The 26,623-nt window shown below is 35.2% G+C and overlaps 3 protein-coding genes across 3 annotated transcripts; all 3 read left to right on the top strand.

Annotated features, from left to right (window-relative positions):
- Nucleotides 1-978: 978 nt before the first annotated feature.
- LOC145586469 (UDP-sugar pyrophosphorylase-like) lies at nucleotides 979-14,469 on the top strand. Its single transcript, XM_081643309.1, has 17 exons — nucleotides 979-1,350; nucleotides 1,458-1,562; nucleotides 3,795-3,911; nucleotides 5,151-5,291; nucleotides 5,683-5,782; nucleotides 7,914-8,041; nucleotides 8,116-8,187; nucleotides 8,286-8,350; nucleotides 8,573-8,633; nucleotides 10,794-10,911; nucleotides 11,759-11,883; nucleotides 12,190-12,266; nucleotides 12,477-12,582; nucleotides 12,673-12,732; nucleotides 13,344-13,424; nucleotides 13,539-13,778; nucleotides 13,996-14,469. Exons 1-17 carry the CDS (start codon nucleotides 1,252-1,254, stop codon nucleotides 14,161-14,163), a joined length of 1,863 nt encoding a protein of 620 aa, XP_081499435.1. The 5' UTR covers nucleotides 979-1,251; the 3' UTR covers nucleotides 14,164-14,469.
- A 1,948-nt stretch (nucleotides 14,470-16,417) lies between these two features.
- LOC145585248 (F-box protein SKIP2-like) lies at nucleotides 16,418-18,702 on the top strand. Its single transcript, XM_081641966.1, has one exon. The coding sequence runs from the start codon at nucleotides 16,680-16,682 to the stop codon at nucleotides 18,411-18,413; it is 1,734 nt and encodes a 577-aa protein (XP_081498092.1). The 5' UTR covers nucleotides 16,418-16,679; the 3' UTR covers nucleotides 18,414-18,702.
- A 7,245-nt stretch (nucleotides 18,703-25,947) lies between these two features.
- LOC145586467 (putative calcium-binding protein CML44) lies at nucleotides 25,948-26,623 on the top strand. The gene has a single exon (XM_081643308.1). The coding sequence runs from the start codon at nucleotides 26,108-26,110 to the stop codon at nucleotides 26,579-26,581; it is 474 nt and encodes a 157-aa protein (XP_081499434.1). The 5' UTR covers nucleotides 25,948-26,107; the 3' UTR covers nucleotides 26,582-26,623.

Below are 26,623 nucleotides of genomic sequence, written 5' to 3'. Positions count from 1 at the left end.
CCATTTTGCCTCATTTGAAAGTTGAGTGACTAAAATGATATAAATATCAAAGTTTAGGGACTGTATTTTACCTTAACTCATTTTTACATGATATCACATAACAATATATAATCAAGCTAATAATAATTTCATTAATATAAGTTAGTCGAATAACATAACTCATTTGAATAGTTGTAGCATAACTTTTATCTTTTTTTTTTTTGAAAAAAAACCTTTATTATTCAATTTTGGATAACTTCAACTCTATTTTGAGGTAATTTAATCATTAGGGTGAACCTAATTCGATAAATTTTTGATCTTTTCAACTTTAACAAGAAGAAAAACAACGTAAATTTAGATATTTTCGAAAGAAAAATAACGTTTTGAAATCAATTCGATTCACTCGAACTAACTCACAATTTTCATGTTTTCATAAACTCAAAGACATCTCTCTAATTTTATTAATGAAAATAATCATATTGCATACAATCTCATGCCCGATAGCATAATAGGATACTAAAATAGCATAAGCAAATGCTATTATTTGGGGTTTGAGGCTCGCAATTCAGCAGGGAGTAAGGAAGGTTGTGGTTGAAGGGGATTGTCTCAGTGTTATTCAAGCTCTAAAGGAGAAAGCAGTAGGCTCTAGTTCCTTTCATCTTGTTATTGATGATATTTTAGCTTTATGTTCTTCTTCTGTTAGTGTCAAGTGGTCGTTAGCACACTAGCACATGAATTGGCTCACTTTCAACCTTGAGAAGTTGGTCAAAGAGTGTGGAATAATGTAATCCCGCCTTGTATTCTAGATGTAGTTTCATCTGATTTATTAATTTAAGCTCCCTTTTGAGGGTTTTTTTAAAAAAAAATTAAATCCTAATAAACTTTAATAATATCTTATAAAAAGATAAATTTTCCTAATCTTTATCCTAAATAAATCATACGAATATGATAAAATAAATCTTACAAAAAAAATACTCCTAAAATCTTAATAAGATCGCTATAGAGCGTTTGAATTTGATCTAGACAATTTTAAATCATTTTATAAAAATTAAAAACTAACTTTATAAATCATTATACACCCGATTTATTTAAAAGTTCGCACTCCGTGTTATCATAATGAATTTGGGATTTTCTCGAACATAAGTCTTAAATTGATTTAGAATTATCAAAGTTATTTAGAGAGCACCTTTTAATTCCACCTGATTCGAATATTCTAAATCCAGATAATTTTATCAGATATCTCCCTTTCTCCGATCCCTGAATTGCTCTCCAATGGCTGATTCCGCCGCCGATCAACTCTCAAACCTCGACATTTCCGAACTGGATTGTCCTAATCTCCAGAAAAACCTCCAAATTCTCTCTCCTAATCACGTGAGTATCAATTTCATCTCAATTATCATCATTTTTTTTAAATCTTGAAGTTTAATTTGTGTAATTTTGGTAATGAATTTGTAGCATTTTATTTGAATTGAATTCAGGTTGAATTAGCGAAAGTGTTGATTGAGAATGGACAGCGTCATTTGTTTGATAATTGGCCTGAACCTGGTGTTGATGATGATGAGAAACGAGCATTTTTTGATCAGGTTAATTCATTGAATCTGATTTTTTTTTTTTTCTATGTTTTTTACTATGAAAGATTTTTTTTTTTTTTTTTAATTTTTTTTTTACGGGTATTAAAGATTTATTGATATTTGATACTTTCTCTTCTCACTTTAATCGGCCACATTGGTTAGAGATCATTGTTAAGGAATTCGCTGCATATAACATAATTTTACTTGATAATTGATACACTTGTTGTGATTTGTGAATGATCATTTTAGTATAGAGTCCTTTATATATTTCGTACTTTGAATTAGGTATGAAAAGTATTTTACTTTTTTTGTTAGGATGTACCATGTATATATTCCCCAAAAAAGTGGAATTTCAAAACTGCTACTCCATACTATTACTGCAAATGCGAGCTCAAAATTCACTCTTAGCAATAATTATGGAGTAATTATAATTGTGTTATACTCGTATATATGTAATTTAGATGATTACATGAAATTTTGTCCCCCTAGATTATTCTACATATAAAAAAATTTATACTGTATTTTATCATTTTCATGATTCCCTTTCAAGCATTTCTACCTGTAAAATTGTCCGGCCTTAATGTGTGGGCTTTCTAGTTGTTACACCTCATGTCATACCATACCATATGGAACCATAACCGATGCCTCTAGTGAGACTCTCATAGTCTCATCCAAGACATAGGGGGGACTTGGATTCTTGGAAAAGGTTACTGTTTGCAGACTTGTAATTGAAAAGGGTTTGGCTAGCTTGCTACTTCATAGCAACTAAAGCAAAGGATAGTTTATGTGGGTGTGCTTGTTTGGTCCATTATAAACCAAAGTTATATATATATATATATATATATATATATATTCTACTCATAGTCTTTCATCTTTCCTAGCTGACCAGCTGTAGCCCTATTTCCTGTTGGCCATGCAAAGGAACAGGTTGAGGTTGGGAACTGGTTCTCTAGTTTTGGACGATCTTTAACTTACCAAACTCAGATGATAGACTTCTCTAATCTCAGGGTTCACTTTAGAGTTTAGGCTAATCATCATAAAAAAAGTTGTCACATTATTATTAAAATCTGAACTTCGGTCCTAAATTCACTAGGGGTAAGCTTTACCTTTGTCACCGTCCTGCAGATGATTGATTGAAGCTCTTAACTGCTTCCTGCAGTTGACTTCAGATGTTATTTTAGTTACCTTCTAGTTTGTTCTAAATTATTGTAATATTAGTATATTACAGCTAGGCCCCTTTTACTAACAGTTAAAGATCAGATTCCTTCATACACCAAATCGGTTAATCTGGCCTGAAATTGATAGCAATTGTCAACATGCTGCAGCTGCTGTTTACAAATGTTATGGTGACTGCATAAGTTCTGAACAAAAACACTAATCTTGGTTTAAATAAACTAGACCAATGTAGATTTGAGAAACAATCAAAATGTTCTTCTCTTCTTGTTACTACTGCTTCTAGGCTTCTAGCCTGCAACTGTTTGTTTTATCAGTCCTAAGCTGCTACTTCCTAACTCGTAGTCTAAGATTTTATTTTCTTTGGAGTATTAATAATGAAAACATACTAAAAAGATTTAACCTTCTATGGCTTCTAGAGTTGCTTCCACATTGATGCATGTTGTTTCCTAGGGTATATGAGTTTGATGGCATGCTCAATCCCTCCCTTCCTTCTCCTGGCAAGCTTTATATATGGAGGCAATTCCTTGGCGCCCTTGTGATGAGAACATTTGCAACTGATAATTTTTTTTTTTTTTTTTTTTTTTTTTTTTTTTTTTAAAAAGGCTGTATTACAAACTTGACCTATGTTACCTGGACTTGGATGCTCATGTCTGAGTCTGACATGTGTACATTCTAATAGTCCGACTCTTGAAGGATTTCAATGGTTTTGGTCTAAAACGAAGTGTCTAAGTTGACCTATGGTGTAGTATTGAGGATCCAACGCGGATTCTTGAAGTGAAATGAAGCGTTGAGTATCATAGAACTAGAATATAATGGTGGAGTGCATATATTGCTTTCTCTGTCTCTCTCATCTTTTTTACAAAAAATTTCTATATTATTTTTGCATAATTGCTTGATAGGGGCTTTATTTTATTCTAAAGTTGATTTTTTATGAAACATGTTTATGAAGAAGATGACCGTGAATTGATGTCCTTATGGTGCTTTATGTTGCAGATACTGCTTTTAATGTAGTGATATCTTCTTTGTTATCTTTTACAACCTCTAAATGTTACTAAGCTGTTTTTCCAGGTTGCTCGCCTTGATGCCAGTTATCCTGGTGGTCTTGTGCAATATATAAAAAATGCTAGAGAACTTCTGGCAGATTCAAAGGCTGGAAAGAATCCCTTTGATGGTTTTACACCTTCTGTAAGTCTTGAGTTTCAGTTGATTTGAACAAACTCTCTGATTCCTCACTTTTAAATGTTACTTGCTCCTAATATCTATTATGTCCATGCTACCATTGCGTACTTGTTTGCCTTTGAGTTTCGGTTCCTCAACGTATGTCTTTCCTTAATGTGTAGACTACAGTTATGAGTCTCATGACTATCACTCTCCCAGCCAGTATAGCAAGCTATTTTTGCCTAGTCCAGGGTGTTGCGCGGCTTCCTGCTAGATCTGTCCACCTAGTTTAAAATTGATTATGAATTAGGTAGATGATATCCGAATTCCAGAATCCAGACATTCCCATAAGGCCATTAATAAAAGCTAGCTGAAATCTTTCAGTGGCTGAACATTCTAGTGACCAGAAGTTTCAATCAGGGATTCTATGTGTAACATAGTGAAAGAAATAGAAATTTACTACAAAGTTAAAAAAAAAAAAAAATCACCATCAGATCTCGATTATCTGAAGATAAATTGCTGGAGTAGATCTGAAGAAGAAGCATTTAAGAGTACAAAATGAGAGGGAAAGAGCCACTGAGCGAGGCAGAGTTGCAGAGACCATAGTGTATCAATCAGAAATTGGGTTTAAATAATAATCTGATGTATGTAATATCATGTGGTAAAAAGGAAGTCAAAGAAGGGAGATCGCTGCCTCAGTAGCCACAGTGAGATGCATGGAATTTGTCTCAACTGCAAACAACATAGCCATTACAGCAACTGTACTCGTGTAATACAATGTTTTCAGTCTAAGTTAGGTACTACAAAATTACACAATGTCACTGAAGAGTCATACGAAGGGAAAAGATAAAGACTATTTTGAAGGGAAAGGACTCATTTGCTTTATAAATTTCTCTTTTCTTTTCTGGGTCACTACTTTCTCGATTATAGCTGTACTACCTCCTAGGATTGAACTTGGTACTTTGTACAGTCCAACATGCATCTGTTTACTATAAAGATTTGATGTGCTGAGAAGGGACAATTGATGTTCTTTGTTTTGATTGGATAGGAAATATGTAGAGTTGCTTTGTGTGGCTTGTTGGTGGAAGTAGCTGATTGATATGTTGATAAGTTTATCAAAACTGGATTAATCTGTATCTGTTAGTTACTTTTTCCGTTTTAGAGAACTGCTTATCCTCTTTTACTTGTTCTCCTTTTTCTGAGCTGTTAATACTACGTATAATCCTTCTTTTTCTTAACATTTTTTTTAAAAAAAAATTCATATAGGTTCCAACAGGTGAAAATCTGACTTTTGCTGACGAGAACTTCATCAAATATGAGGAGGCTGGCGTCAAGGAAGCAAAAAACGCTGCATTTGTTCTTGTTGCTGGGGGACTTGGAGAACGTCTTGGATACAACGGAATCAAGGTGATAAATATTCTGCAAATTTCAACTCCCCCCCACCCCCCTAAGGAAATATGATAAGCAAGCAAGTGTGGTTCTAGAAGAGTTTGCTTCAGAATTTTCTTACGCAACCTATATAATGGCGATTTACATTTGGAAGACACTAACAACCCTCTTTCACCATTTCCTCCTGGATATGTACTTTATATGTTCCTTTTTCCACTTTCATTACATCTCCTTTATACTGTGGTATCTAGTCTGTTATGTCCAACAACAAATTTTTTTGGGTGCATGAAAATTTTGGACTTTTTCTTTTGCTATTGTTGTTGGAAAGCAAATTTGTTGCATAGATGTGTTCTTATGTAAAATCTCAGTCACATTAATTTAGAATCTATTGCTCTCTGTGCACTTGCAGGTTGCTCTTCCTTCTGAAACCTCCACTGGAACATGCTTCTTACAACTGTACATAGAGTCTATTCTTGCTCTTCAAGAAGCTAGTTGCAAACTATCCGAAGGTTGGTGCTGCAAAATACTCTCTACTATTAATTTAAAGTCTGTTCTAGTCTTTTGCAGGCAGAGTTATATATTTGGTAAAAGTCGATTTCCATGTTTTTGACAGTGAGTCCATTTGTTTCTCTTGCATGCGTGATGACTCTTTCTAGCTTTAGGTTTTCTAACAGATCCTTGAACATTATCATACTAACCTTGATAATGCAAGTTGGGAAGTAAAAAATGCACTTTGGTATCTAGATAGAGATAAACACTTTCCATGATTAACTGCTTCAGGTTGTGTATATTATTAATTTCTGCATGCTCCAACAGGAGCTGATGTTCTCTTCCAATGTGAGATGGTTTTTATCCTGTTTCTTCATTCTGCCGGTCTGTTGGTGTTGTAGCACTTCTAATTATCACATTGAAATAGGAACTTTCAGAGTGAAGACTAGCAAGCCATTATTCCAATGTTAGGATCTGGATTTATCCGAGGGCCAAGCAATATCTTTGGGTATTATGCTTATGTAATATCCTTCTTGAGCTAAGGGGATGATATTAATTAATTGAAAGAAACTAAAGAAATACTACCAAACTGCTAGACAGGCTGACGAGGGGGTAGATCAGTAGACTATTTTCCTTCCCTGTTTCACTTGTACTATGAACAGACATCTCTCACCTTGAATTTGTGAAGCTATTGTTTAGATCTCAGATTCTTAAAAATCTAAGTATCTGAGTGCCAAAACAAATGTGAAGCCAAGTATACATCAGTAACAACTTTAATAGGCATAGTGGGAACCAAATCCTCATCAAATATTATCTCACCTTGCAGGTCACATATGTACCTTACTCTCTTACACTTGTCCATCTGCCATATTGAAGAGGCAATTCATCATTTGTATTTTCTTGTGATTCTGTCTATGACAACCTAATAGCTAATTACTTCCCCCTGACCATGTTTCATTCCCACTATATGTATTCATTTCAAAACTGAACTTCCGCCTCAATGAAGGCATTTCTTGGACAACTTCTTTACAAGATCACTAAGGCCCTATTCACATCACCTTAAAAATATAATATTCAGTAAAAATAATTTCAGTTCAGTAAAAGTAATTTCAGTTCAGTAAAAGTAAGTTCTTTTCTTTCCTAAAAAAAAAAAATAGGAAGTTCAGCTTAGCAAAAATAAGTTCAGTTCAGTAAAAATAATTTCAGTTTAGTAAAAATCAGTAATCTTAAAGAAGTAATATAATAGCAATTCAGTAAAAAAAAATTTAGTTCAGCAAAATTAATTTAAGTTCAGTAAAATTAATTTAAGTTCAGTAAAAATAATTTCAGTTGAGCAAAAATAAAGTGAAGTGAACAGGGCCTAATTACACTTGCAGTTTCTGATGCCAGCTAGTTTTTCAATAAAAAGTGTGTCCAATCTCCAAGGCCATAATGAAAAATACGTAGTAAATCATAATTTCCTTTCAGAAATCAATGACCCATATCACTGCTCAGTGATTTGTTGAGCAAGGGAATCTATATATGCTGGGCTGTACAGTATGTCTGGTTCTTAGATGAAGTATCTGGGATTTAGGTAGAAAAGGCAAATGAAATGTGTGGTGGCAACGCCAATGTTTTTGTTTTTGTTAAATTTGTTAGAAATCATGAAAGAAGTTTTGAGTTCCAAGACTTCTTACATACTGAGAGGGAGGAACCAGTCAACCAGATATAGGAACAAAGCAATTTTTAAGGTCTCCTTGTCATCTAGTGCCGCTGAAGTTTTTTTTTTCCATTTTTTTTTATCTCATTTGTGTAGCTGATACAAATTAAGACTAGAAGGTTTCCCACCCTTAGTCGTTCTTGTCTGAGTGGGGTCGCCTTGTCCTCTTACATTGTAATGCTCCTGATTTATCCCACTGCTGAGATGTTTATTTGCCTGAGAGGACAATGATAAATTCAGACGATACTGTATATAGATTATGGGACAACAAAGTTGATAAGCAGAATGAGCTTGTCTGAGATATAAGTAGTGACAGATGGGCTAATATCTGTTTAGAAGCATTTGTATTTTATTTATGTACGACTAATGTCTTGGGGCCAAGTGAACCAATTTGTTCTGTAATAATTTTGTATACTCCTAGTTAATACTGAAAGTTTTCCTTAAATTTGTAGGTGAACCTCAAAAGGAGATTCCTTTTGCTATTATGACTTCTGATGACACTCATGCACGTACATTGGAGCTGTTGGAGTCTAATGCTTATTTTGGAATGAAACCATCACAAGTCACACTTATCAAGCAGGTAATGCTAAACATTTTGGGTTTGAACTATTTGAATATTGATTTTATAAGAAGCTCATATGGGAACTCTTTCAGGAAAAAGTTGCTTGTTTGGCTGATAATGATGCCAGGCTTGCTGTGGACCCACAAAATAAGTACAGAATTCAGGTGCTAAATATATTGTCACGTATAGGAATCAATTGTATATAACCATAAGTTATGTAACCTCTTCTGGACTAAATTTTTCTTGCTGCTGGTTGTGGCAGACAAAACCTCATGGTCATGGTGATGTACATTCACTTTTGTATTCAAGTGGCCTTCTAAAAAAATGGTATATATTCCTCTTATTGTGGGGTTCATACATTTTTGTATTACCAGTTAGAGAAGCTATAAATTTCTTGTTATATCAATTGCTTGATTTTCTAACCTATTTCCTTTCCCCAAGGCATTTAATTTTTGTGTTATTTTAAGAATTTACTCACATTTAATTCTGATTTGTTAACTTGAGGAAGCCTGAATTCTGTTTTTTGTTTTTGGAATGCCTTGTAATTAGGCATGATGCTGGTGTAAAATGGGTTTTGTTCTTCCAAGATACAAATGGACTTCTCTTCAAGGTTAGCTTAGCTCATTGGTCCCTCCCCCCTTGTTCTTTGGTCTGACAGGAAGCAGTGTTTCTTAGATTGATATAGGTGCTTGATTGTGTATTGTAAAATTGATTGGCACCGGGAGTTAATCTGTAGTGACTATATAGGTACAGGGACAAATTCTAGCGTCTCAATCCCTACTCCAATTGCCAATTCCCTAAAGGAAATTGGTATGCATCACTGGAATAATTGCTAATTTGATTTGTTGACGGATTATACTTTAAGATAAAAGAATAAAAATTATATCAATTGTAGATTCCTGCTTCAATGACAACCTAACTAGTGCAGAATAAAGATCAATGAATAAAAATTGGGGAAAACAATTATAACTGTTATTTCCTTGTACTTCCTCCGTTAACGGTTAATTGCAACAAAGGGGTTGTGCGCGGACTCCAAGGCAAAACTTTTAAGCTTGACAAATTAAAAATAAGGACATGTAATTAAACATTAATCCTACCCCAAAAAAAAAAAAAAAAAAATCAGAAACCAAGAACAACCACCTAACCCAGAACCAGCACCGAAACTCCGAACAACCACCAACCACTGAAATCCACCCACGAACCCAAAACCACCACCACCGAAACTCAGAACGACCATCACCAAACCCAAAACAACCACCACCAGAACCACTAAAATCCACCCACGAACCTAGCAAATCCTCCGATGAACCACCGAAACCCTTCCATGAACCACCAAAACCACCTCCATTAACCACCAAAATCACCGACGATTCGACGAACCACCACATCCCACGAACCGCCACGATAACCATCCAAGAACCCACCCCAAAACCACCCACAAATCATCCAAGAACCCAACCCACTATTCCACAAACAACCCAAGAACCAACCCCAGAATCACCAACAAACCACTCAAGAACCCACCCCAATTTAGCTAAACTACTTCAATCCAAACGAAAATTTGTTCTATTAGATCTATGGAGGAGAGAGAAAGATAATTGAGAAGATGATGAAGGTGGAGAGAGAAAGACCTATGGTGGTGATATAGGAGGAGAAAGAAAGATCTATGGTGAAGATGATGAAGGAGGAAGATGATATTCGTGGGTAAGATGTTGGAGGAGAGAGAAATTTGATGATATGTTAAATTTTAGATCTTAAATTAGATTAGATTAGTTTTTAATTAATTATGATTTAAGTAGGTAATTGAGTTTATAAAATTTTGAGTAATGGTGTTTTTGTAATTTTGTTTAAAAAAAGTTACTATAAATGGAATAATTTGGAAATGTTGCAATTAATGTTTAGCATCCGTTTTTAGTATATGTTGCAATTAACCATTAACGGAGGAAGTATATTGATTTTGATCTTTCTAGAATACTAACAAGCATTTGAGACACGGGGAGTATAATGTTATATTAATATGATGATATAGGGTGTTTTCACATTTTCGGCATATTTTAGGATAGGTTCCTGTTGTGGATTTAGGTTAATGTTATAAAGTGGTAAATCTTATACTGTAGTTGTTTCTTGACTTTCAATACGTGCGATATTTTATTTATCTTATAAATTAAAGATTAGGGTGTTTGTGCTTTAAGAGGTACTTCTAACTGAGTCTTGGTTAGTTCGTGAATTAGTCAAAATATTCCACTCAGCATGTCTCCAGCTGACCTTCTTTTTAAATGTTTGTTTCTTCTATTTCCCTGACGAGAATATATCTTATTTGAGGTCAAGTCATTCCCAACAGCATTAGACATTGACCTTGTCCTTGTGTGCTTTTTTTTTAAAAAAAAAAAGTTATGCAAGTTTGCTCAGGAAATGAAGAGCTTGAGGAAATTTTGTGGGACAGTATTTTCACTTAATATAACTTTTTTTAGGGGTCATGTTTCCAGCCCTAGTGGCCTGCTATTTTCCATATTAAATGCTCATTACTTCATTTTCTCATTTTCCTGTCAAAAATTTGTTTGGTTTGATTCCGATTCACTCCTAAATCCCAACGGCATTGAACCCTGACCTTATGTGTTATTCTATAGTTCACAGTTTCACACCCTTGCATCAACATAAGTGTGAAGTCTGTGAACTGCTAATGAAGAGCCAGAAAAACATTGATTGCACATTTTTTTTCACTTTCTTTTTTGTCGGCTCATTCCTTTTCTTTATAATTTTGCTATTGTAGGCAATTCCAGCATCACTGGGAGTCAGTGCCATTAGACAGTACCAGGTTAATTCTCTTGCAGTTCCACGAAAAGCAAAAGAAGCTATTGGAGGCATTGCTAAGCTTACACATGCTGATGGTATTTAGTTAATTTATTGGATTAGATTTAACATATTTATCACAATATCATTCCATTCATCTTATAGTAATCTGGTGCATAAGTTTTAACTCCTACAATTTAACACTCTTCCTAAATACTACATCCGGAATTAATTTGCACACTTGAATTTGGCACGGAGCTTATGCAGTATGGTTGCAGAGAGATGAAGAAAGTAAAAGTGCACTTGAAAAGACCTTTGTGCTATTAATTTAGGACAATCAAAGAAAGCAAGTGTGCAAACTAATATGGGATATTGGGATGCAGTAATATTAATAGGTGTTACAAGTGATGGGTGACCAGTGTACATGCTTATCTTTTCCTATTGACTAAGCATTGGATTCATATTGAATGGGATGTTGAAAGAGATAATTGTACCTTTCTTCGTTTTGGTAAAGAATATAGCATTTATTTTGCCAAAAGTGACTTGATAAGTACTCTTTCCATTCCCACTAAAGCATGTATGATGTCACATTGTCACATCTTTGAGTTCAATAATCTCTCAGTGTCTGTTCTCCTTTGGTTTTGTTGTGCTTAAAGCTGAATAGTATTTATTTATAAGACAATGACCTTATTATGTTCTAACATTCCTCATGTATTTTCCGTGCTTTTCATGACCAAATAAGTTTATTAATGCTCCATGGCGATGCCAAGGCTATTGCCATTGTGTTACAATAAAGATATTGGCCATTCACTACAAGTGTATTGTGATATTGGCATGTATTCTAAAATAAAGATTAAATCACATATATGTGATTAATGTACTTGTAGATGCAGTACTCAGTATGTTCCTATGTTACAATTTTTGACTGTGTAAGGTGAACTTCAGGGAGAACAATGGTGATTAATGTTGAGTACAATCAACTTGACCCTCTGCTCCGAGCAACTATCAATCCTGAAGGAGATGTCAACTCTGAGAATGGGTTTTCACCTTTTCCCGGAAATATTAATCAGGTAAAGTCTGAACCGAATTTCTTTCCTATCCTCATGCCCCCTCCCAAAGTGTTATTTTCTGCCTCTTCCTGCATTTAGGTAAGGCGCATGTGCATTTACTGAATGATTTTAGATACATAGGATGGTGGTTAAATGGTATTCTATGCTGTTGGTAGAGATTTGTTAACTTGCTGAGGGAGGGAGCGGGGGGGGGGGGGGGGGGGGGGGGGGGGGAGGGCTGGAATATGTTGTGTGCCTACATATATTGGTTGCTTTGCTTTCTTTTCTAATAATTTTGACCAATGAGGTTGTGACATTACTCTGCAGCTAATATTGGAACTTGAATCATACATTGAGGAACTTCAGAAGACAGGAGGTGCCATCAAAGAATTTGTAAACCCCAAGTAATCTTCTGTTTCCTGAAATTTGCCAATATGTCATTCAATTCTATTCCAGACTGTCACACATCTCACTGCTGTTTACTTATTTCACTAAAATTTGTTTGCCCATGAAATAGAAGTTCTATATACTCTCACTTTTCTTGTTACTACACTGTTTTGTTTCCAGTTAATATGATGGTGAGGTTTTAATCGCCAAAGTCTATCCTTGTGTAGGTATAAGGACGCTACAAAAACTTCCTTCAAGTCTTCTACGAGATTGGAGTGCATGATGCAAGATTACCCTAAGACTTTGCCTCCAACTGCAAGGGTTGGGTTTACAGTAAGTTGCAGCCTTTCTATATGTAATAATCATCCTTGTTATTGGGATTATCTTGACACAAATTTGCTTGTTTCATTCATTTTTGCTTAGGTGATGGATATATGGCTTGCTTATGCACCTGTGAAGAACAATCCTGAGGATGCCGCGAAGGTAAATTGTATTTACTTGTACAATTGAAGTGATATAAGGAATTAAGATGATGAAAAATTAGCTGCTTCTACTTCCCCAAATAGATTTCGAATTTGAGAAGTAAGCCGAAGAGAGTGGAGTGAGCATGAAGTTTCATATAAGGGAATCCATGGTTTGCTTATGTGCTAGTGATTCACAGTGAAAAATACCTGTGAACCTAATTTAAGAAGAGACTCAGAGAGGGAACAAAATAAGAGTAGAGTGAGCATGGAATTAAATACTAAATGGATCTATTAAAACTTCATCCACAATTCCACATGGTCTGCATGATTGAATGCTTGATAGCTTTTCCAATATAAATATTAGGCCCTCTGATGATGAATTATGAAACCTCAATAGAAATGGTTTGTGTGGTTTTATTCAGTGAAAGCACTTTTAATTCATATTCCAAATTTTGCATCATCTTTAATGAATGTCAGAAATTATGCAATAGGACTAAAATCTAAGTGGCCAAAGGTTAAAAAATTGACCAAATAAATAGTAAATGGGTAGATAAAAAAAAAGAACTGAGGGAGTGTCAATTTGTTATCATGAAGACCGATGCGATTTTGATTGTTCTCTTATTGGTGAAGGTTCCAAAGGGTAATCCATACCATAGTGCAACTTCTGGTGAAATGGCTATCTACAGGGCACACAGCCTTATATTGAGAAAGGTATCTATTTTGTTGATCATGCTAATCGTTACCACCATGAGGGTGTGATATCTCACAAGTAATTTATGAAAACTCTATTAGATCCGGCTTTTAATCAACTGCTTTCTTTGTTAGGCGGGTGTCCAAATCGGTGACCCAATAATGCATGTGTTTAGTGGACAAGAAGTGGAGGTCTGGCCTCGCATTGTGTGGAAGCCAAAATGGGCACTTACATTTTCAGACGTGAAAAGAAAAATTAAAGAAAATTGCTCCATTTCACAGAAGTCTACCATGGTTCTCAAGGGCAAAAATATTTTCATTGAAAAACTTTCCTTAGATGGAGCTCTTGTTGTAGACTCAATTGATGGTGCCGAGGTATGGACTTATTCATAATTCTTGGCAAGTTGCATTGTTAGTCTAGGTTACTCCAAAAACCCATTACAATGTGAGCTCTCTTTTAGAATAAGTATGATTTAAGCACCCAAATCTACCTGCACTCTAGATAGAAGAATAAAGATGGGAAAACAAATTTCCAATTTTGTTCTCTTTGGTTATATTCTCACTTTTGGTCATTATTCTAATCTCTTTTCAGGTGAAAGTGGAAGGTTCGGTGCAAAACTCAAGTTGGATCTTAGAAAATGTTGATTATAAGAACACTTCCATTCCTGAAGAAATTAGGATCAGAGGGTTTAAAATAAATAAGTTGGAGCAACTTGAAGGAAATTTCCATGAACCTGGAAAATACTCCTTGAAGCCTTGATGTATTTTCTTTTACTAAATAAAGAGAATTTTAGTTTAGTGTGTGAAGTTCCCATAGCAGCCTTCAATTGTACATTTATTCATTCATTGTACGCCACCTTAAATATTGGTCAAAAGGGTGCTTAAAAATTGTTTTTGTAGATGAATACTCAGCTTGTGGTTCATTCATCATAGTTCATTCATCATAGGTTTTTGCCAAGTACACATACAATTGATACAAACATGACGATATATACTTCGTATTTATTTTTTCAATTTCGTGGAACCATATAGTTCATTCTTTATACTAGTACATTTTTTTGACAAATGGTGTACCTCATAAGATGACAACTACACCGTAAGTATTAGCATGACACACAAGCTGAATACAACAAAAACATTGTTACTAGTATTATATCTGCCCCTTATATTGAATTATGAACTCCTTAATAAACTAGGGTACCAAGCAAAGCTTGGTGGAGTTGGTGGGGAACTCACCTTGTGACTTTGAGGTCACGAGTTCGAAGCCTACCAACTACAAAAGGCTTGGGAGTAGGGGGATTCCCTTACCTCCCCCCTCTACTCTCAAGCGATGACCTACGGAACTGGGCTGACTTAACCTGTGAGAGGTGCCGGCTCAATAGGGTCTTTCTTCTTACTTTTTTTTTAAAAAAAAAAAGAAAGGGTGGAAAACGCCCTCCATGAAATCTACATTAATTGCAAATCATGTAATGTCCCAAATTTCTTTATTTCCATAAAATTTCACAATGGAAAAAACATTATGGAATAGAGAAAGTATTACGGAGTAGTTAAAGATCTATAGATGTTAAAAATCAATTCAACATACTACGTAATTAGATACCATCTAACTTGATATTTTACACAATTTGATATTCAATCTATAAATACGGTACATAATAATTTAACATAATCTAAACCCGACTCGACCCAATCCCCCTCCATCGAGCCAAACTAACAACTCTATCCCGAGTCCTGACTCAACCCAAAACCCATCCATCGAGCCAAATTGACAACTCTATAGTAGACCTGGCAATTTTGACCCAGACTCGATGACCCGACCCGAATGACCCGACCCATGACCCGAAATCGACCCGAAAATAGTGACCCGAAATTGACCCAAAACCCGAATCAACCCGACCCAACCCATACCCGACCCGATGTGGAATTGACCCGACCTTAACCCGAGATGACCCGACCCGAAGTTGACCCGAGACCCGAATTGACCCGACCAGAAGTGATCCGAGACCCCAAGTTGACCCGATACCCAAAGTGACCCGACTTTTAACTTGAATTAATTGACCCAAATAGACTCGAAATCCAAAGTTACCCGAACCAAAATTATCTTATACCTTAAATGACCAGAATCTATTTAAGCTAAAGACTTGAGCTGAGCAAACTGAAATAGAAAAAAACCATAATCAAACTGACTTAATTTTTTTTCTTAATTTGTAATGTGTAACAGTGTAAGTAATTTACATATTTTGAGCATTACTTTTCTTGATTTCTTTGGCCTTTTATCTCTGTAAGTTATTAAAAAATTGTAAAAAGATTGAAATTTAACGACTATTCTACGGAGTTTGTCCATAAGATTAAAAAAATTAACTAAAGCTCGAAATAAAAGTCACAATTCTCACAAGTCTAGAAAAAAAAATAGTACAATAATAATGCGTACATAACATAATTTCAATACCAAATGAAATTACAAAATAATCTAAAGTCAAACAATTACTGTATTCCATGAAAAAGTAGACTTAATAAATATAGTGAGTTTCTCGTCAAAAAATATATAAATATATACTATGTATATAGAGTTGAATTTAACCCAATGCATCGACCCGAAGTTGACCCGAAAATTGGACCCGAAGATTGACCCGACTCGAACTGACTTAACCCGACCCAAACTTGACCCGACCCGAACTCGACCCAAAATGTTGACCCAAAACCCGACCCAACCCGATTATCAGATGACCCAAAATCAACCCAAAAACCGAAATAACCCGACCTGAACTTAACCCGATAAATTTTTGACCTGTACTAGACCCGATCTGAAATGACTCGATCCATATCCGACCCGAATGACCCAATTGTCAGGTCTACTCTATAGTAATGTCAGTACTCCATACTTTCGTTGTTTTCCAAAAATATGTACCGTATAAACAATTGCAATTGGGTTTGTAAAATCACGAATAAGACCCACCACGTGTCCATAATTCATATCCTAGAAAAATGAAAAATACTGTACAAGTGTACAACACTATAGTACTGCATTCTGCAGTACAATTTTCGTCACACTCACACTTGCTTGGCTGGTTCTCCAGTTCTTCCCCTTCATTTCTTCATCTTCTGTACTACAGAATATGATCTCACTCCGATAGATTATGCTGAAATACCCAGATCTTCAACTTTTCTCGAATTCATCTTACAATTCGAATCAAAACCCCAGATCAAATTCCAGGTTATTTCAGTTTTTCTCTTTAAAATTTTTAAGTATTGATTGAAATTTCATTAAAAAAAAATATGCAAGATCGAAATATGGTTGATGTCCCAGAAGAAATCTGGGAACAAATAATCTCACTGTTAGACCATGATTTATATTTAGAACCTTTATCCCTTGTTTCAAAATCCTTTCTTTCAATCACAAATCGTCTTAAACAAACCCTAATTATCTCAAACCCCACTTCAAATTTCCTCCCTAAACTCTTTCATCGATTTCCAAATCTCAAAATTATCTCTCTTTCTCAATTTAATGGCGAACCCAGTTCGATTCTTCAATTAATTTCACTTGCCCACTTTCCACTTCAATCCCTTGATCTATCTAATCACACTTATTTCCCTTGTAATGCGATTCAACAACTTCCCAGATCATCTCTCAGCTCTATAAAATCACTCGTGTTGCGTAATCTTTCGATTATGAATGATTCCGATTTGGGGGTTGTTTCGCAGTTTATGGCTAATTTGGAAGAGTTGGATGTTAGTGATCCTAAGGATGATTATTGTGTAACTGGGGATGGGGATATGGATGTTTCTGGGGGTGGTTTAGGGATTACTGATGATGGAATTGATCTGATTGCTTCGAAGTTAACTAAGTTAAGGAAGGTTAATTTGTCTGGAAATTACTTTGTTTCTGATAAATCTGTGATCAGTCTTTCAGAGAAATGCTTGAATTTGGAGGAGATTGTAGTTAAGAATTGCACTTTTGTTACTCAAGTTGGGATGGCATTTGCATTCAAAAATTGTAGGAATTTGAAATCTGTTGGTCTTTTAGGGATGGACTTGGGTGTTCCTGAGATTGCTCATTCGTTTGCTTGTGCTCAGAACTTGTCTGTGCTTGATTTTTCGTATATGGCTGTTTCGGATGGATTGCTGTTTTCGATTGTCAAAGCTTCCATTCCTTTGAGGAAGTTTACTTTGTACCATTGTAAGGACTTTACCTTTTCTGGGATTTTGTCGCTTTTGCGTACTTATCACTCCCTTGAATATTTGGCGTTGGAAGGTGTTTACTGGATCACAGATAGAACCATAATTGATCTATCGAAATTCCTTCGTAAGGCTAATACTGTTAAGCTTAATTTCTGCTCAAGGGTGACGAGTTCTGGCTTTTTTACCATGCTTAAAAATTGCCCGTTGTTGGACAATCTGGAAATGGAGAAAACAGACATGGGAAAGCAAGAATTTGCTGTCAGTAATGCTACCAACCCACAGACTCGAGCTCTTATTTTGAATTCCAACAAGACTTTGAGCAATGAATGTCTAGAAAAAATTGCATACTCCTGCCCAAACCTGGAGCTACTAGATGTGAGTGATTGTCCTAGTATTACACGGAAAGGCATTGGTGAAATTTTACGCAACTGCCTTAGTTTGAAGCATTTACATATGAATGGATGTGGGGCAATTAAAAGTCTCGGCATGGATGCAAAACTTCGTAAATTAGAATTTCTCAGAGCATCCGGGTCAGGGCTCAATGATGAAGGGTTGATGATGATTGCAAAGAAGTGTCCTGCTCTTGTGTATTTGGATATTATGGGGTGCTCCGGAGTAACCTCCAAAGGAGTGAAAGAAGTGGTCTATCATTGTGTAAGGTTGAAGGAAATCAACTTGAATTGGTGTCGTGAAATGAGTCGTGACATTGTTGCTTGGATGGTGTTCTCAAGGCCTTCGCTGAGGAAAATAGTGCCTCCATATGGATTTGTTCCAACTGATTATGAGAAGAGCTTATTCCTGCGCCATGGATGTCTGGTAGGTGAAGGCTAAGTAGCAATTCTGAAGTTTTCTGTTACTTAAATGTTTTTTAGCTATAATGCTATCTAATTGTCTATATTATCCGGGTTGCTGTACATAAGCATTACATCTATGAGTAAAAGTTTATGATTTGTGGAAGTATATACACGCCGTATGAAGGCTTGTAATTGCAAATTTTCCATTGGACGACAAGGTCTGTTGCTCAATCTTGTTTACTGATTACTTTGCTCAAGTAATTTGTGATGATTTTGGAAGAATGTTATGTAATGCCATCATATCAATCCCAACTGATTTTTTTCAAGTCAAAGCTTTGTCAATGTGGAAGGTCTTTATGTGGCTCATATGAGAACTCATATTACTATTTTAAGGTATTCAAAATTTCCTCCCTCCATCCCTGTGGAATTGCCCTATTTGACCCCTTTTTTTTATGAGATGTGTCAAATGGGGCAGTTCAAGTGGGGCAGTTCAGTTGATCTTCTTTCACCCCCTGTGGACATTACTTTTACATTGCATTGTGTTGTTGGTCTTTCCGATTTTCAAATCAGAATAAGTTTTTGCCAAGACTTTCAGGAATATGCAAAGCCTAGACGACCTTTGCCCATCAAAGAGCTGAACTCTATGGGGATTAAATGTAAAAATACTTTCAGCTCTTCAATTAGATGGGTTGAATTCTTTTTCCAAGGTCCAGCTATGAGCTATGTACTAGTTCAATGTACGGGTCTGACCTAAGTAGCCAAGATACTGGACTACTTGACTTTATTATTGATGAACATGGTAATTCGATATAGGAGAGGATTCCTGCAGTTAAGTTTCGAGACCATATATGCTGCAATCGATTAGAGGATGCTGTCACTTCTGATGTGATCCGCTTTCAAGGAGGTGCAACCAATGAATATATTTTGGGCCTTAGGGGACTCAAACTGGGAAGAATTCAGGCTGTGTGAATAAGTCTTGAATCAGGTTGGCCTTTTTCGAACTTGTGTCATGATATGATAATCTAGTCATTAGTTTAGTATAGTATAGTACAGAAATAGCTCAAAACCTCAACCTAGTCTTTAGTTTAGTATAGTACAGAATTTTTTTTTTTTTTTTTTTTTTTTTTTTTTTTGAGAAACAAGTATAGTACAGAAATAACTCGAAACCTCAACCGCAAAAAGAGTGAAGTTCTTAGCAAAAGCATCAGCATAAACTTTTCCCTACCTTCTAGGAAGGGCTGGGAGCAACATTATAACCATAATTTCTAATAGGCTTAAATAAGCATTAATTGCTTTTGCTGCTCAATTGCTCGACAAGCATCTTAGGGTTTTATCTCCCTTACGACAGCATCAGCTTATGGTAATTGTTGCTGAAAACATTCTGATTTCTTTGCAACCAAATATGGTAAAAGCTCTCAGCAAAAAAAGATCACATATCACCACTTCTCATATTTGATAGCAGCATATAGCTTTTCATGGAACACTGCAGGTGATCTCTAAAGATGCATGCAGGAGTCTCAAAATACTTCTTCAGATGCTTGCAGAGTAAGAACGTCGAAAGAAAGACTTATTGGGGTAGCTCTATTGTGGCAAATAATTTTGGGGTTTTTTTTTTTGGGTGGGAAGAACTGTTCTATCAATTTGGAACCTCACACAGTCCAAAGCTCCAAACCAATCCGGATTAGCTAAATATACAATTGTACATACAAGTGTTATACATAGGGATGGCAATTTAATTAGAGTTCGATTCGAATCCGTTCCGATCCGAACCGAATCCGTTTAAAATAAGTCCGAATCCGATAAAAATAGATCCGAATACGAATAGGAGGTGGATCGGACTTGGACACGGCTCAAAGTCCGACGAAGTCCGATCCGAGTTCGTCCGAGAGTATGAGCATATGCTTTATAACTTGGGACAATTGTTTGCTTGTCTTGTAGTAAAATTTTATTTTGTAACTTAGTTCATAATTTAAATATGGTATGTTTATACTTTACTTGGTATGACAATACAAACAATTATAGGTATATGACATTACCAAAAAAAAAATTAAAAAAAAAAATATTCGGATCATTTCGGAGGTTCATATAAATGGACCAGGTTCGGATCCGAAAATTACGAGTCGGATCATCGGACTCGAATTTTTCGGATTCAGATTCGGATCCGAGTCCTGGGTCCGTTTACTAAACGGATCGGATTTGGATTTAGCCACATCTGACCCGAATCCGATCCGTTGCCATTCCTAGATTTATACAAAAGGTATAAGCAAGAGAATTATCAAACGGGTCATTCGGGTTGGGCCAGTTTGGGTTGGGTTAATTCGGCTCAATCAATATTCGGGTCGGGTTTGAGTCGGGTCAATTTGGGTTTTGGGTCAGTTTCGAGTCAATGGTAATTCGGGTCGAGTTCGGGTCAGGTCAGTTTATGGGTTCAATTATTGGGTCAAGTTCGGGTTGGATCAAGTTTAAGTCGGGTAAAATTCGGGTTGGGTCAATTCAGGTCTGATTAATCTTCGTCTATGTCGTCGATGTAGAAATTTGACCAATGATATATTATGATTATCAATAAGTATAAAGTATAACAATTGAATATTAATAATATATTCATTAGACAATTCCAACAGTACTATATACACAAGACTGGATTGTTTCAAAATTCAAATTAGATAAAGTGAATGTAACACTTAAAAGAAGAAGTTAAGAGTAATAGTAATAATAAGGAAAATTTGTCAAAAACAACCTTTTAAAGTGTCCACTTTATTTAAAACAATCTTTTAAATTTTTTTTTGCAATTTAAGACCACATTATAAAATTTTTTTATCAAAGACAACCAAATGTTACTTTCCGGCGTTGACTCAATTTTTGCCGATGTTGACCACGAGTGTGCGAGTCACGTGACCTCCTACATTGCTTAATATACCCCTTTTTTCCTCCAATTAACTCCTATTAAAACTTCTGCTTCTCTTTCATCCCTCTTTTAGTACGAGTGAATTGGAGTGAAAATTGGTGTATTAAGCAATATACGAGTTCATGTGCGTTGCACACTAGTGGTTAACATCGGGACAAATAGAGTCAAACGCCAGAAAGTAGCATTTGGTTGTCTTTGATAAAAAAAATTTATAATGTGGTCTGAAATTGCAAAAAAAAATCTAAAAGGTTGTTTTAAATAAAATGGACACTTTAAAAGGTTGTTTCTGACAAATTTTCCTAATAATAACAATAACTAGTGTTTTTAATCAAATGGAACTCTTTATGAATTACGAGTACTAAATTACACACACATTTTAACAGTATTATACACACAATATTATACTACTTAATTTAGGTTAATTTCAATAGGTGGTTATTTGGGTAAAGTAATTAAGCAAGCCCTAAATCAGTTAGATCATTTTGAGCATTTGTTATTTTTGGATCGGGTCATTTCGAGTATAGTTCGAGTCGCTTCGGGTTTCAGGTCCGTTCGGGTCAATCAATGTCAACTTCGGGTCGGGTCACTTCGGGTTCGGGTCAATTTCGGGTCGGGTTAATTCGAGTATCAGGTCAACTTCGGGTCGGGTTAATTCAGGTCGAGTCAATTCAGGTATCGGGTCAAGTTCAGGTTAACTCCACTTCAGGTCGGGTATGGGTCAATTTTGTGTTCGGATCACGGATCGGTCAGATTGTTTAAGTTGAAAACTAATTATTTTTTACGGATTAATTCGATTACTACATCCGTTTCATATTATTTGCAACGATTTGACATTTTTCCCCTCTACTTTATGTCAAATCGTTGCAAATAATATGAAACGGAGGTAGTATTTCACTGGCTTTACAACGCCTTAAAATAATGTTGTCGTATGTACTCTTGTGCGTTATTTTCCATGACAGTCGAGGTCTAAATTAGTTAGCAAATGTTGTTGTTAATCTAGTACGGAGTAAATGACAAAATTGAGTAGCCAAGTGGGTTTGTTGTACCAAGCAACAAACTAAGCTAGTTCATGGACGTCTTTATCTATTGCAGGCATGCTGCAGCTTCCATCCCTATTTCCTCAATCCTAACACTCGTGATTCTATTTTGGACTACAAATTGAATCACGTAATTTGTATCTCTTCTTCCTAGAACTACAATAAACTTGCCTCATCTTGCGTTTGTCACATCGACATCCACAATATATGATTTTGTTATCATACGCCTTTCGCTTCTTGGAAGGCCAAATATTCTCCAAAATTCGTACTTTAAATATGCCTCTTTTATGTAAAAGAAAATTGTGACGATACTATGATAAGTTATTACGAAGTATTAGATTGAGTCCTTTTTTCTCTTTGCTTGTATAAAAGAAGTATGAGGTCGTAGTTTCTTTAGCTTGTAGAAATCCATTCACGCTTTATTGTTTCTAGTTACTAAAGACCTATGAAGTAATTAAATATTGTATTGGTGTTAGCAATTTTACGTATATTGACCGTTAAAATATCAGTAGCGGTTTTATGCTGGTAAAGAAAATGTAAGTCATCATCAATTCATCAGTATGTAATTGGTATGTCTTAAAATAAAAAATAAAATTAAAAAAAAAAATAAATAATATACTTAATGTAACAGAACGTATAGTATGGTAAACCCAATTAATAAAATGTGCATTAAAAAAATGAAAAGAAACGTTGTATAAGTGTCACCTTTTTTTCTTTTTTGGTTGGTAAGGAGAAGGGCCCTTGTGGTTGGTAAGGAGAAGGGCCCTATCGGGCCGGAACCTCTCACAAGTCCTTCCGTCCCAAGTTAGCAAGGTAGACAATTTAAAAGAGTGAGGGGAAGATTAGGAAATCTCACTTCGACAAATTATCACTAGTGGGGATTGGACCCACAACCTCATGGTTGGAAGGTACTCTCCTTTTCACTAGACTAAGTTTGGCTTGGTAAAAAATGTTATGTATATGACTATACTATATGAAGCTCGTGCATTGCACGGTTTGTTTGAATTATTTTAAAAAATATGTGTGTGTGCGCGCGCGTGCGCTAATATTTGTTATATATTTAGATAAAAATTTGATATCAAAAGATAATATTGTATATTTAATTAATTTAATCTGGGAAATCTCATTCGCCAATTTTGCTTACGTGTCATTTAAGTTATTTAATTCTAAAAGAAATTAATAATCTCGTATTTAATTGGCTACCTCTAAAATGTACTTCTTCCATTTTTAAATACTTGCTCCACTTTCCTTTTTCGGCCGTTTTTAAATACTTGCTCCATTTCCTTTTTTGGAAAGCTTTTACAATATTTAATTCATTTCTCATACTTAGTGAACTCAACATAATACTCTTTCTCCTCCTATTCTTTCGCTACTTTTGCTTTTTACAATTTTTTATTTTTTCAACTACCCCACTACCTCCATATTTTATTACTTTATTCAATTTCTACTAAAACTCCGCGCATGGAGAAATGGAGCAAGTATTTAAAAACGAAGGGAGTATCATCTTTCATGGCTAGGGATGACAATCTAGTCTGGATCCGACCCTACTCCGCCCCGATCCGAGGTAAAATATCCGCCGAGAAAAAATTAATCCAAGTTCGACTCCGTTAAAATAATCCGACTCCGAGTCGGAGGAGGGTCGGAGCCGGATCCTACAAAAAATCCGAGAAAAAAATCCGACTCCGACAAATGTCCGACTTTAACGGATTATCCGACACCGACTCTAATAGATAGTGGATTTTTGTGTGGGTCATGGTGGCATTGGGTGTGGGTTGTAAAGACCCAAATAGCCCAACATCTCAAAGTATATTGAATAATGAAAAAAAAACTCGAAGTCGGGTCGGATCGGAGTCGGAGGTTGGATATTGAAGTCGGACTCGGATGTCAGAGTCGGAGTCGGATTTAACCTCCGACTTCCTGTCGGGTCGGAGTCGGATTTAGCATAATCCGCTCCGAGTCCGACCCGTTGTCATCCCTATTATAGCTCGCTGAAAAAATTAAATCTAACGTGTCTCTCTAAAAACTTGGGAAAAAACTCCCCTTTATATATATATATATATATATATATATATATATATATATATATATATATTAGATGGTAAATCTAGATGTACCAAACAATAATATACGGAGTATAAAGTATTATGATATGTCATGTGTACAATGTAGATGAGGAAATAGTTTTCAAACTAATATGGGCGGTTTGTTTAAAGCTTCGAGAAGGTTTGTAATTGTCATGGCTGGATTTAAATACTCAACGGTACGTTATGTATAGTCGAAAAAATCTCATGAAACTGTGTTTTTAACACAAATAGACGGTTTCATGAAACTGTTGATGGTATGATAATGAGTAGACCACATTCAATTTAGGCTGGAAATCATACTTAGCGTCTTTGTGATGTAGATTACCCAATTTTGGACGATAAAGAAAGATGTGGACATGTGGTCGGTGTTTTTTATTTTTCCTGACGTCTAATGCTGTAAGCATAGCATACGATTTTTTTTTTTTTTTTTTTTTGGTGGTGGTAATTTGTAGGGAGTATTATACATTTATTTTATATCGTATTTTATTTTTGAATTTGTAGGTCAAACTCATTACTTCTTCCTTTTTTTTTTCTTTAAGTGTATTACTTTGACACATAAGAATTGTATATGCATTTAATAAAGTATAAAGGTATCCGTAGAGAACTCGATATTAAGCACAATCAAGAATTAAGTAGAGTTCTCTACGGATGCCAAATATGGGTGTGCTATTATATTATGTTATGTATTTATTAAATAATAATGATATTCGTAGAGTACGTGTTGTCTATACATTTATTGGATTCTTTTAAATCCAAAGATACCTCGTGAAAATTTCTTGTAAATTTTTATCAATCTACAAGTACTGATTAAATAAAGTGTTCTTCTTAATTACCTAGCAAATTTATGTAGAAAGGATATAAAACATATATAAACATGTTTAGAACATCAATAGTACGGAGAAATTTTTATAAAACGGTAAGATATGAAATGCCCCTTCTATCACAGGAGAAGTGTTGGGGGTTAGGAACTGAGGATTGAACTCCGGTCTTATCGGGGGAAGATGGAGGGACCACCATCCCTCCATGATCCTCTACAAATGATATTTCATGGAGTGTGCCTAACACACACTACAAAGTTTCCTCCAATGTGGTAGGGCCACATATTGTTTATCTAAACTTGTATAGTGGTTTAATTAATAAAATCCCGATCCCGATTGCTTTTCAAAAAATAAAAAACTTGTATAGTGGTTAATTAAATTATAGGGTTATATTTGTAATTTTGCAAAATTTATCCATGTTATACTCGTAAGTCGTAATAGTCGTAATCGATCAAGAGAGCTAAAAGCTTAATATTCAGCTCAACGAGGAAGATTATATTGATTATTTTCATTTGTTTTATTAGGCATAAAACTATAATATTGAAAGTTCAATTTCCTTTTTACAATACAATTAAATAAATATTCATCAAAGTAATAATAAATTTTACTATATAATTTAAGAGATAAAAATAGAAAGAAATTTGTATTTGTTTTCCCACGGTTTTCATCGTCTTCCTAGAAATTTCCTAGTGAGCTTCGTTGTGGTTGCATACCTTCTAACGATTTCATCAATATTGGCTAACGTTTTGTACGTTTCTAGCTATGTCATTCATATCCTTCATTTCTCTTTGTATATATAAATACATGTTCGTCTATCTAATCTAAACACAAGTCATAACAACTTGAAAAAAATACCATACATTATAATCTTCCTAGCATTCTCATAGATGTTTTGTGTTACCATGGCTTCTCTAAGCACATCCGACGTCCAACAAATGTTCAACTCCCTCGACCAAAACAAAGACGGCTTGTTAAGCCTAGACGAGCTTGTTTGGCTACTAGATAAGACCGGTGTACACGTTAGTGAAGACGAGCTTGCCTCTTTGGTGGGTAAGGAAGGTTTGGACTTTGATGAGTTTTCGTACTTTTATGACATGATATTGTTGGGCAATAATAATGTTGGAAATGAGAAGAATGATGAAGTGAAGGAAGAAGAAGTGGATAAAGATTTGTATAAGGCATTTAAGGTGTTTGATTTGAATGGTGATGGACTTATTTCTCCTCAAGAGCTTCAAAGTGTGCTTTGGAAATTAGGAATGTGGGATAACTTAGATTGTGATAGAATTATGAGTAAATATGATGTTAATAGTGATGGTTTTGTAGATTTTAGTGAGTTTAAATCAATGATGCTTGCACATTGAACTTGTGTAACAATAATAATATGGGCTAAAAATGAAATCCAT

The sequence above is a fragment of the Chenopodium album genome, chromosome 16 (genome assembly GCF_948465745.1).
Source record: "Chenopodium album chromosome 16, dcCheAlbu1.1, whole genome shotgun sequence".
NCBI lineage: Eukaryota > Viridiplantae > Streptophyta > Magnoliopsida > Caryophyllales > Amaranthaceae > Chenopodium > Chenopodium album.
Note: the sequence above shows the minus strand (reverse complement) of the source record. Positions and strands in the feature narration are given on the sequence as shown.